Source organism: Scatophagus argus, chromosome 14, assembly GCF_020382885.2.
Source record: "Scatophagus argus isolate fScaArg1 chromosome 14, fScaArg1.pri, whole genome shotgun sequence".
NCBI classification, from domain to species: domain Eukaryota; kingdom Metazoa; phylum Chordata; class Actinopteri; family Scatophagidae; genus Scatophagus; species Scatophagus argus.
Window position 1 is genome coordinate 872381 of NC_058506.1, and position 12405 is coordinate 884785.

Below are 12405 nucleotides of genomic sequence, written 5' to 3' on the forward strand. Positions count from 1 at the left end.
AAATCTGTTTCAGAGATTAAGAAGAATCTGCGTATAAAAATGCTACTGAATAATAGAAACACACAGCCTTCTGTGCAAGTACATGGTAAAAGAAATAAATAAAACTCAATAGCGGACATGAACACTGACAGTATGTGCACACAGTATATTCCAGTTTATTTGCTTTTTTTTCCAGGTGTTCATTGTACTTGTGCACTTGTTTGTGCATCAGAAGCTGTGCCTGTGAAGAGTGTTACTACCTTCCCTTATGAGTCATTAGACCATTAGGCTTTGCTGTGTCAAATTGTCCCTCGTCTCCTCCCTCTTTACCTCTGTCTTTTGTCGACTCCCCACACCCTACCTTCTTTGTATGTGACATCTGTGTCACTCTCCAGACCTGTATGACATGTTCTGCGCTGTCCCTGCTGTTATTGAACCAAGGCAGGGATACACACACATTCACTCTGCAGACTGGGACACAAGCCCAAAAATCTGGCTTGTAATCATGATTCTTTATCAAGGCTTTATCAAGGTTATTTGTTTATTTTTATTTTTTTGGCTTAAACTAACTCTGAGAGGGGATCAAGTCAAAGACTTCTACCCAGATTACATGTTAGACACATATAATAATCCTCTTAATGGTTTTTGTATGAGGGCGGCATGGTGGTGCAGTGGTTAGCACTGTTGCCTCATACCAAGAGGGTTCCAGGTTCGAATCCCGGTCTGGGCCCTTCTATGTGGAGTTTGCATGTTCTCCCTGTGCTGCATGGGTTTTCTCCGGGTACTCCGGCTTCCTCCCACAATACCAAAAACATGCACATTAGGTTAATTGGCTACTCTACATCGCCCCTAGGTGTGAGTGTGTGGTTGTCTGTTACTCGTCTGTCTACTTAAAATGCGAGAGGGAGCATGGAAGATGATTCAGAGGACAGTGAGTGCAGGTTTTAGACATGAACTTGAGTACACTTGGTTTGTCATTCAGTCAGCAGTGTAAGTCTTTCCATTTATCATGAGCCTCGTGTTTGCTTTGTGTTAGTCAGAAGAATTGATGTCAAAAGAAAGATCAAACAATGGAAGACATTTAGATGCATTCCAGTTAATTACGTTTCGTGTCTCTTCAGTAGATCCTGTGATAATGCTGTCAGTCTGTGCTTATTGTCACAGGAAGTTATCCTCAGCGGGCGTTTGTGTAGACCGTAAATCTTGCAAGAAAGAAAAGAAAAGAAAATTATACCCAATCTTTTTGGAAAATCAGCCATTGGATCAAATATTTTAGATCACAATTATAACAACAAAGAAATACTGAATTCTTTCCGATGTTCCAAATTGTTTATTAAGTGGGTATTTATTTTCCATAGAATGTCATTTTGAGGGTTCTTTACAAGAGAGCTCTTGAAAAACCCTCATTTAGGCATTTGAGAGGCTTGTTGGAGTGCACACACACACACACACACACACACACACACACACACACACACACTACTTGTGTTTTCCTGCTTTGTTCTCAAGAGGTTCACTTTGGCTACAAAGCTGGAAAGCTTTTTCTTGAGTCGCTTTACTCTAAACATATCTGTACATTTAGCAAATGATGCAAGTCATTCCACAACTCAGTTCTATACCCTGTAAACAGCAGCACCCACATTAACACTGTTTATTTGTCATACTTCCTGTTATGACAACTCTCTGTGTGCCTACTCCACAACCTCGGCCAGTGATTCAGTGACGTATGTCAGTGTGAGTGATTTTTCTCCATGTTAGTTAAATTCTTAGTCAGAAAGAGAGAGAGAGAGGGAACCCTCCCACCCTGAGACCGTGACTAACCCAGCACCAGTCAGTTCAGATAATTGACTCAGTGATGTTCCCTGATTTTCCTCTCACTCTGCATATTAGTCAGCTGCGGTAGAACACACGTAGACTTCTCACTCACAGCTGGCTGGTTAGCTGTGTAATTCTGCATCCTGTTCTCTGTAGTGACTGGCTTTCATCTCTGCACATCATGGGGAATATGAGAGGGTTCCTCTGTTCTAGCTATTAGTTTTATCTTGAATGAGTACGGTGAAGACTCACAGGGGCTTTTTTGTCAGCTTTTTACAAGCTTATAGATTTCATTGATAAGGTTTGCGCCTGTGTCTCTACTAATGACTGTATCGTTGTTATTAGTGTTGGCAAGTTGTGTGTGTGTGTGTGGGCATGTATTCTGTAGTTGTGGGGACCAAAATCAGTTTACACAGTCACATTGTGAGTGCCCACCTTACTCCTGCCTTACTGGTGGGGACAAATGCAAGTCCTGACAGCGTAGATTATTAAATATTAGGGTGAAGACTTACTTTAAGATTAGGTTGGGCTTAGGGTTAGGTTGTGTGTGTGTGTGTGTGTGTGTGTGTGTGTTGTGGGGTTCAGAGACACTGCATCAAACAAACCAGATGCATAGATTAAAAGTTGGTGGTTGGTGGTTTGAGGGGGAAAAAAACAACGGCCTGCATGAACCCAAGGTTTCCCGGCAGAACACTGTAAGTAGATGATTAATGTTGTTCACTTCACCTGTCAGCATTATTAATGTTGTGGCTGATTGGTGTATATTGACTGATTAAATAACTAAGAGGAAAAAGAGGAAGCAGTGGGACAATCTAAAGTGCCTTAACTGCTGAATTGCTGAAAAGTGAACATACTTTATGTTTCTATTGATTTCATCATTTAGCCTAAACTTACTGCACTAAATTTAAGGAAAAATGTGAAATTTATGGTAATCATGCAAATTTTAGAAACACAGCTAACAGTAATCACAAGATGCTTCTTTGTTTCCTGGAAGGAAAGTTTTATTAGATGCTGAGTAGTTAAGTCAAGTGCTGGTAGGTTACCTGATTGAGGAGTTAACCTTGAGGTCTAAGCATCTGCGAATTGCTAAATCATTGTGGTGACTGCGTCACCATCCTGTTTTTGAGTTGAAGTGCCATTTTCTGTACATTTCAGGGTGCAAATAAAAGTTCAGAAAGCAGCAGTTCAGGAGCAGTTTGCATTAGCTCATCGTTGTTGCTGTCGTGAACAGTATGGTTTCTTCAGGCTCTATGACCATCATACCATCTCCTCCCCCCATCCGAGCTCCCTTCCCACTCCTTCTCTTCTCAGCCCACTCTAATTAGGATTATGTTTCAAACATGCCCTTGGTGGGTGCTCTTCCAAGTCTCCAACCATATGGCCACCACAGATGCAGCTTTGTTCTCTGTAAATATTGTCTGCCTTTGAGTGTAGCCCCTGAGCCAGTGGAGAGAGAAGCGCAGAAAACTAAAACATCTTTATATATTCTCTTGCTTATGACTCCTGTTTTACAGGGGCTGCCTTGTGGAATATGCACATGTGGCCAGTAAAGTTGCGAAACAGTTTCCCTGGAGAGGATCTACACAAGAATGTGTTGACTTTGTGATGGTTCTTTCATAAAAGGAGGGAAGAGAGATAGGGTGGTAGAGAGAGCACACGACCTTAGCCATATGTATCCCAGCTGTATGCAGCAACAACTTGTGTGTGTTTGCATGAAATATCCTGTTCCATGCGAACTCTTTCCTTTTATATGTTCCAGGAATCAGATGGCCAGGGTTGTCCATTCTGTCGTTGTGAGATCAAAGGCACAGAGCCCATAATTGTGGATCCCTTTGACCCACGAAATGAAGGCACCAAGTGTTTCTTCCTGGCCCAGCATAGCTGCCCCATGATGGAGCTGGATGATGAGGAAGATCGAGAGGACTGTCTGGTCATGAATGGACTGGCCATCAGCAGGAAGGTAAAGACCTGCAGTACCACTGGTAGCTGAAACGTTGGTATTGGTAAAAGGGCTTAAAGAAATCTGAGTAGTCTTTTGGTTGTTTGTAGTACAGGGTAAAGTCTAGGGCCATATTTATCAAATTTCATACATTATAATTACACTTAAATCTATACTATGTAGGATTTTAAGTTGTTCACTCAAAGATGTGGTTAGCAAGAAGGATAGTTGATCGTTGCTAGGCCTTAGACTCACCCATCATCTTTCTCCAGATGCTCAAATACATCCAGAGCTCACCCATTTAACATTTTATTTACTTTACCCACAGCACTGTGTTGAACGTGAGAACTCACCCATGGTGTCTCCCAGCTCTTCACCTGTCAGCCAACACCGCAAAGTCCATGGAGGAGACCACAGCCACTGCGTCCAGCACCTCAGCCTTCCCCCAGTTCCGCCACGACTAGACCTCATCCAGAAGAGTGCCATTCGCTCCCCATCTGCCAGTCCCACCGGCTCCCCAAAGGTCAGTCACAGCATTCCCCAGATACAAAGAGGAAGGCGTTGCCTGTATTTCCTCACACATGGTCATTAAAGTCAAGCATCAGCAGGCTGGCACATGGTAATTTAAAAGAAATTTTTCATAAAAGTAACATTTAGGAAGTGCTTTACAGGAGGACTTAAAAACAATAGAATAACCTGATGAAATAGAATGTCTTGTCTTGTCTAAGAATAGTAATAGAATAATAAATAAGTAAAAATTGAAAGACAGGAAATACATTCAAGATAGTTTTAGAGTAGAGAAAGAAAAGAAAGAAAAGAGAAAGAAAATTTAAATATATGACAAAAAAAAGTGTAGTGGTGTCATCAAGTCCTAAAGTCTAAATTTCTGAAGGATTATAAATCAATTCTTCATATCTTCTTAGTCGCTGGCATAAAAGTGTCATAAATCCTGTTATTCTTTGGGGTGTTTTTCATGTTCCTCATTGCATATTGCTGCCACAAAGTGCTCACTTATATTCCCCTCAAAAACAACCAAAAAACATTAGTATGTCTGTATGGGGTGGTGTAGTTTCAAAGTGACACTTAAATTGTTCATATTGTCTTCTGTTATTTCAGTGAACATGTCATATCTCTTCACCTTTCTAGTCCTCGCCAGGCATGTCCAGAAAACAGGACAAGCCTCTCCCAGCCCCACCTCCTCCCCAGAGAGACCCACCTCCACCCCCTCCCCCTGAGCGCCCTCCGCCCATCCCCCCAGAGCAACACCACTGTTGGCTCCCCAATTCCTCTTCCTTGTCTTCTTCCATCTCATCTTCTACTGGCGCACTGTCAGACTCCCAGACAAACCCTGAAACATGGGGTTCCAAAGACAGCCACTTTGTGGATGTCCACAGGACTGGATCCGAACACCCACTGCAGCTGGGACCCACTGGCCCCTCTCACCTAAACGGAAGACCACTCAGTTGTCCAACTGCGGGATTTGTGAGCTTGCATCACAGAATGGAGGGTCCAGGAAACTCAGAGGTAGGGCTTAGATGTCAGCTTGAACATTTAAGGTGATATATTTGAATAAGTACGGAATAGGCTGTTTCTTGATGTCCAGACATTCACTGTTGTGAGATGCCGAACCCTTATGACTTTGATCTATCTTATGATCTTCTGACTGTTCATCATGCACCATCATTGGATCACAACATTAATTTGTCCATTACTTATGTAATGACATTTCCATCAGCTTCAGCTGTACGTTGAGCTAAAAAAACGAAACTAAAATAGTAAACACGGTAAACATTACACTAACTGTTGAATGGTTTACTATGCAGTCTGGTGCAGCAATAATCCATGTGACCATGTGGCTCATGGAAAATAAATGAGACAAAAGGAAAAGATTAGCTCCACAGCTTACTAGCAGCTAAATAAAAATGTTTGTTTTGGTCACTCAGTCTAATTTAGTCTTCCAAAAGCCTCTAATAACATCCATTAGCTAATGTTTCAGTGGTGCATGGGGGAAATACAGCATTTCTCTCACCTCCTACAGATTTAAGTTATTATTGTTCATATCATAATGCAGGGTTCCTGGCACCCACATTTTGGGAGTGTATTATTCATACTTGTGTGAGTATCTGTAATGTGTTATACGTAGTATTTAGTGAGGTCAGTTGTATTTATGAAGTGCCAAATGACATCAAAGTTATCACATGTTACATTCCATTCAGAGCAGGTCTAGAACATGATATACAGAGACCCTGCACTCACCTATGAGCAAGCATTGGAGACAGTGGTGAGGGAAAATCAGTTACACTTTGCATTACTTTGTTATGTGCCATGCATTTGCAGGTATCATTGGTGGTTATTAACATTTTGAACTGCATTACTTGTGTAGCACTTCCAGAACTGTGAACCCGAACTGTACAGTCAAAAACTTTCTGCTTTAAAGATCTAAATATCAAAGACAAATTAAACTGCAGGACATTCACAAGAACAGTTTTTAAATAGTTTTGTTTTCTGATTTGCATTACTACGCACTCATCACTACTTACTGCACAGCAAAGCTCCATGTACTATTGTCATGAGATAAAATAACTGAATATGCATCTGTTTATGATGTATCATAATCCTAATGTGTTCGCATTTATTGCCGTTTTGATCTTTTTCTTCATAGGTATAAAACAGAAAGATATGCATTGGGATTCATTTATGAGTGAAGAGACAGTTGTAGACAATTTAGTGATTCACATGTTTTTATTGTTTGTGAATATTCAAGTCAAGCTTGATTAAATTACTCACGTATACAGTTTAGGTTTACTGTGTTTGTCAAAGGGATGAGAAAAGTGAGAATTAAAGCCTTTTCTGATGGTCCCTTTGTAGAAAAGGCATGCAGCAGGTGTGCAGCTAATAAGCTGCCCTGTCATTCCTCTAATGAATACATGCATAAATCTGATAATCTATCTTAAATAATGAAATCCATGGTTTAACTAAAACTCAGTGTTTTCAACAACAACAACCCTGCAAATCATCCCGTAGAGGCTACAATTCTGTTGAGTATCTGCATAATTTCTACACTATCCACTGTATCAATTAAAAGCCTAGTATGCAGTGCATGCATGCTTAACCACTCACCCACTCTTCACTGGGAGATCCTGTTTGATCAGAAAATGCTAGTATTAATTGGTGGAGAGCTTTGTCACTTTTTTGGTAAAATTCAGGAAATTGATTTGCTTGTTTGTACATTTTTGGTCTTCCATATAGAGGAACTCACACACATTGAATGTACTGTAAATTTATTTATAAAATTTCAAAAACAAACTTTATCTCATGACCCTTTCCAAACAAAGTCAGTTTAGACTAGTCTTAAAAGACTAGTCTTAAATATAGAGACAGTGGGGAGGATAAACTTCTTTTTAGCAGGTAGAAATCTTGTGCTGAGAGAGCATGAGTGAGTGGGAGATAGCAAGAAAGAGGGAGAGAGTAGAGAAACCAGTATGGGAGAAATGTGATCTCTTACACTAGTGCTTTAACTTGTTCTTCTAGACTAGTACACGCAGAGAAGGAAGTCTGCATCAGCTGGAGAGATTAGAGACTTATAGGGGCAATCAGATAATAGTCACTGAAGATCAAATCTGACCCAGGATTTTCAGAATTGTCCATTAAGAATGCAGATGGTGTACAGTTTTCTTGTTTGGAAAACCAGATACAGTTCCCATACAGGTCAAACAGTATCATCAAACTACAGTGTTCTTTGCTAAGGGAAAGTATTATTATTAGTAACAGTGGTAGTATTGGTAGTAGTAACAGCTAGGAATACTCGTTTTAAACATGAAGCTGGGCCAAAAGCATTACTTGGATCTGTAATGCGTCTCTCACACACCTCCAGTACTTGCTTGGGGCAGCAAATATGTGTCTTTGAAGGTCTAGAGAGCAACCCTGCTCCACAGTGAGCTGACTATAACCTCACCAGTGTTTGCTCCACGCTGCAGAAGATTCAGAGGTCATGCCTTCCTGACTTTTGCCTTTGGATTGACACTAAATTTAGTCACATAAGATGTCTATCATGTTGTGTTGCATTTGTTCTCGTCAGCACTGCTTTTACATGACATAGTGTCTATGCTGGCTTTTTTTGTTTATTGTTATTAATGGTTAATGGTGAAACTCAGAAAGTAATTAATCCTGCTCAGAACCCTGCAGGCTGATGATCCTATTTGACCTTTGAACTGTATCAGATGTGATCCAAACATCGTAACATAAATTGCACATCCCTTGCACCCTTAAACCCACACTATCTTTTTAGTGAGTTGCTTTGCAGCTGTAGTAAGTGAATAGAATATCACCAACTACCTTCCATATTGTCCTGTGTTTGCTAAGTAATCAGGACAGCCCCCACAGCAGATATCTGATACATCATATAATGAATATAGATTTATTTCTGCTTATCAAATTGAGTTCCTTTGTATTTTCCCACTTGTCTTATGTGTGTCTGTTCAGCCCTTCTCTAACGATGTGCAAATCAGTGATGACTATGACATCCTTCCCTCACGGCACTCGCACTCGCCGACCCAGTCTGCACTTGCCAGTAGCCACAAGTGAGTATTACACACACACACACACACACACACAGAGTCGTTCTTCTGTACTTGAGATCCCCAGTGACATAACACACCTCCTACCCTCTAACTGTAATCTTAAGCATCACAACTGAATGCCTAACTTCCAAGCCTTACTATAACACCAGCTTTTACTTAATTCTAACCTTAGTCTAAACCTTAAAAACAGCCCTTTGGAATCCTTGAAAATATTAAATTATGGACAAAAGCCTGTTTAATCAATGGGTCATCAAGCCAAGTCAAGTGTTTTTTTTTTTTTATTGTAATTTCTACTACAATTTCTACTACTTTTCTACTAATTTCTAACTACAATCTACACAAAACGTCAACACAGGACTATGTCTATACATACTATGCAATTATACAACTACACACACTGCCACACAAGGACGACACAAGTTATTACAAGACAGCTGTACAAAGTGTAAGCAAAATTATACATAGTGCAAAGAAAACAGTGATCATAAAACTAGAGAAACACTGAGCAGAACATGGTTTTGTGTTGAATATGTGCTGTGCAGATAAGCATAAAGTGCAGGTTGAACTGTTATTGTGAACAGCATGACGTATAAAGTGGTGATGTGCAATGTAGTGTAGTGAAAATCAGTTCAGCCCCCGAGAGCTGAAATTGCCAAATCTTTAGGAAACTAAATCTAACTGTTCCACACATGTGCAAGGGTATTTGAACTGCAGAACTAACCTTATGAGACTTGTGTGTTTAAGTTACTGCTTGTATTCAGCCAAAATCAAGTATATATAGTATATATAAATCAAGTTTTGGCATAACACTGTTCTCCTCATAGATATATTCCAAAGTTTCACGTCCAGAATTCTCCCTTCTTTTCTGTGCTTTCATATTCACGAACCTTCTACCAGTGAGGTCTGCTATCCTTAGGGAGAAGTCCTGGTTAGAAACAACTTTGAAAAATGATAGCTGAACAACTAATAGCCTTTTAGCTGCAGCCAGAATTCGATTAGGTGTTTCTGTGTATTGGGCTGTAGTGGAGGAAGGGGAAAGGGCTGTCACTTCTGATGAAGCTTAAGCCAAAAGGGGAAGCTCTGGTTGTTCTGAAAACAATTTAGTGTGTTCAGATATTGATGTTATTAGAGTGATGTACGGCTACATTTTACTTTACACGCACACACACACACACATATATATATATTATTATCGTGCTAACGCGTTAATTAATTAAGTCCAACAATTATTTTAGCGCGCTTTAATGCAGTTTTTTCATTATAATAAATATTTTTAAAGTTCGTAGCTCACTAGCTAACTATATCAATATGTAACAGTAATGGCAGACCATTATGCTGTGTAGATGACCCTTGTTACTTGCCATAGAAATCCCTGCATCATTTGTGGTAGATAGTTCTTTCACTGTTTCCTTGTTTAATCATCACAACAGACACAGCTCAACAGTTAGTCTGCAGAGGTACAAAGTACATTAATACACTGTACACACTAAGCAAACACAGCCAGCAGGGTGGAACCAGTTGATACATTTTGTATATTGTATATTACTTTTTTACATTACACTACACAAAATTAAGAATTTGTGTGAGCAAACTGAAGAGACCTGGAGTCCTTTATCCATCTAAAATGAAGGGAGTTATTAATCAAAGATAATTTATACGTCTAGATGCTGATAGGCTACACTTCATGGCTTACTCTTTTGCTCATTGAATCAAGAAAATCAGAAGTTTTAGGATATGCTATTGTGCAGATTGGCAGATACATATTTAGCATAAACAATGAATAAAATTTACAATGCCACTTGGTTTATTTCTTTCATTTTCTAGCAAGATGAAGCTAGCATCTTTGGCAGTAAAACTACATATTGAGTAAATTGTTTTGTTTTTAAAGGAACTGAAAGTCACTAGGGCGGCACGGTGGTGCAGTGGTTAGCACTGTCGCCTCACAGCAAGAGGGTTCCAGGTTCGAATCCCGGTCTGGGCCCTTCTATGTGGAGTTTGCATGTTCTCCCTGTGCCTGCGTGGGTTTTCTCCGGGTTCTCGGGCTTCCTCCCACAATACCAAAAACATGCATGTTAGGTTAATTGGCTACTCTAAATTGCCCCTAGGTGTGAGTGTGAGAGTGTGTGGTTGTCTGTCTTTGTGTGTTGGCCCTGCGATTGACTGGCGACCAGTCCAGGGTGAACCCCGCCTCTCGCCCGTAGTCAGCTGGGATAGGCTCCAGCCCCCCCGCGACCCTGATGGATAAGCGGTATAGAAAATGGATGGATGGATGAATATCACTGAAAATGGGTGCAGTAACTGTGAGTGATACTGATGCAAAGGCTGGGATGACAAAGCATGGTAATCTTTACGAACCAACCAACCCTTTCAGGAGTCCTGTGGTAGAACGACAACGGGGAGCAGTGGAGAGGGTGGAGGACAACTATCAGGTTCCTTCATTCAGCCTCTGCCTGAGTCAGGCTCCCATCAGCGTCTCTGTACCCAGCAGGTACTAGCCCTCTCTCACCTTATTAACGTTGGTGTGGTGACACAGCACTGATGGTTCTGTTAGAGTTCAGTTATGTTAATGATTTCCTCTCTCATTCAGAAACTTGGTGAATAGCTCTCCAGAACCTTCCGCTGAGGAGAAGAAGCCCCACCCCCCTGAGCTCGGTGAGTCCTAAAACCACACCATGAGTTAGAAATACATTACCTTTATCTCTTTTACCATGAGACCACTGACCATATTCATCTGTTTTAGCAAGTGTTCCAGTGAACAGGGTAAAGATGAAGCCCAGAAATGATCTCTAGAACATCTCTGAACATTTCTGGACCTCATATGATCCACTGTTGAGAGTGCTGATTCTTAGAATGAGAAAGAGGCTTCAGTTAATTTCTTTCGTTTCCCGTCATGTTTCATGTCAAATTGTTTTTATCAGTTTCATGATGAAGATCATCTTGATACCAAGAGAGTGATCTCATCACCTCATTTAAATGCATTAAACCTTGTAAGAAAGTTAAATCAGGCTAAAATGTATAACAACCGTGCTAAATCTAATGCGACTGGCAGAATTAAGCTCATTTTAAAATTGGATGTGCTGTGCCCCATCAGAGTGGCTGTTCAGACTGCATTATGTTGAACTCGGTTTGTGTTCCTCAGGTGGACACTCAGAGTCTGTCAGAGGGTTGTTCTTAGGGGCAGCACATACTGTCCCCTGCCCCTCCAACACCAACGAGATACCCTCCGACTATGACATTCTGCTGCCCCCCCAAGGTAGCCTACCCCAACCAGAACACATCCCCACCTCGTGTCCCTCGCCCAGCCACAGCTCCCTGTCTGTCTCAGCCTCTCTGCTGTCATATCCTATCTGTCTGATTGTGTAATTGTAAAAAATGTCCTTTTGTTTTCCCGCTATCAAACTTGAATCCTTGACTTCAGACAGATGAATTATTCACTCATTTTATTTTGATTATAAGACCATCAAATAATATTAATTTTGTAAAATTATTTATATCATATACAATATATATATATATATATCATATATATATATAAACTAAATAAAAGTACCAATACCTACCATGCAGTAAAAATCCTGCATTGTATCACAGGTGGTGGATATGAGTTAGGAGGGTGTTGAACCCAAATGCAGGTAACAGAGGCAGACGGGGCAGTTGAGTGATTTAACAATCAAAACGCTGAGGAACTTAGGTTTCCAAGATCATGAGGCAGACGAGGGTGTAAACCAGGAGGCAGCAGTCCAACAGAGGCAAACAAATCCAAAAGGAACAGGCAAGAATCCACAATCCAACCAAAAAGCGAAAGGTAAACAGAAACAGGTTAGGATACAGGTCTCAGAGTAACAGGTGAACACAACAAGCATAAAATGTATTGCCAAGAAACAAAGGAAGAAGGCTGATGAGGGAATGAGATGCAGGTGGGGAAGTCCAGGTTAAATAAAGGTCACATAAATGAATGTAATAAAATAAAAGAACTGGTGTGTAATAAGGTGGGGTGTTTGGGTGATGAGGAACGGAGGGAAACGCTGAGGGCATCCGCTGAATAAATGGAGAATTGCATTGAAGCTGGCCTGTGGTTTTAGTCAACAAAAA

At 40.7% G+C, this 12405-nt stretch overlaps 1 protein-coding gene across 2 annotated transcripts in view; it reads left to right on the top strand.

Annotated features, from left to right (window-relative positions):
- Positions 1–12405, top strand: part of cblb (Cbl proto-oncogene B, E3 ubiquitin protein ligase) — a 59769-nt gene that overhangs the window by 42549 nt on the left and 4815 nt on the right. Inside the window, exons 10-16 of one of the 2 annotated variants that reach the window (XM_046409948.1) lie at positions 3554–3754; positions 4062–4256; positions 4880–5257; positions 8216–8313; positions 10685–10801; positions 10901–10965; positions 11453–11566. In XM_046409948.1, the coding sequence (XP_046265904.1) occupies positions 3554–3754; positions 4062–4256; positions 4880–5257; positions 8216–8313; positions 10685–10801; positions 10901–10965; positions 11453–11566 (1168 nt within the window). The remainder of the gene's footprint in view (positions 1–3553; positions 3755–4061; positions 4257–4879; positions 5258–8215; positions 8314–10684; positions 10802–10900; positions 10966–11452; positions 11567–12405) is intronic. The other variant, XM_046409949.1, reaches the window with a different exon arrangement.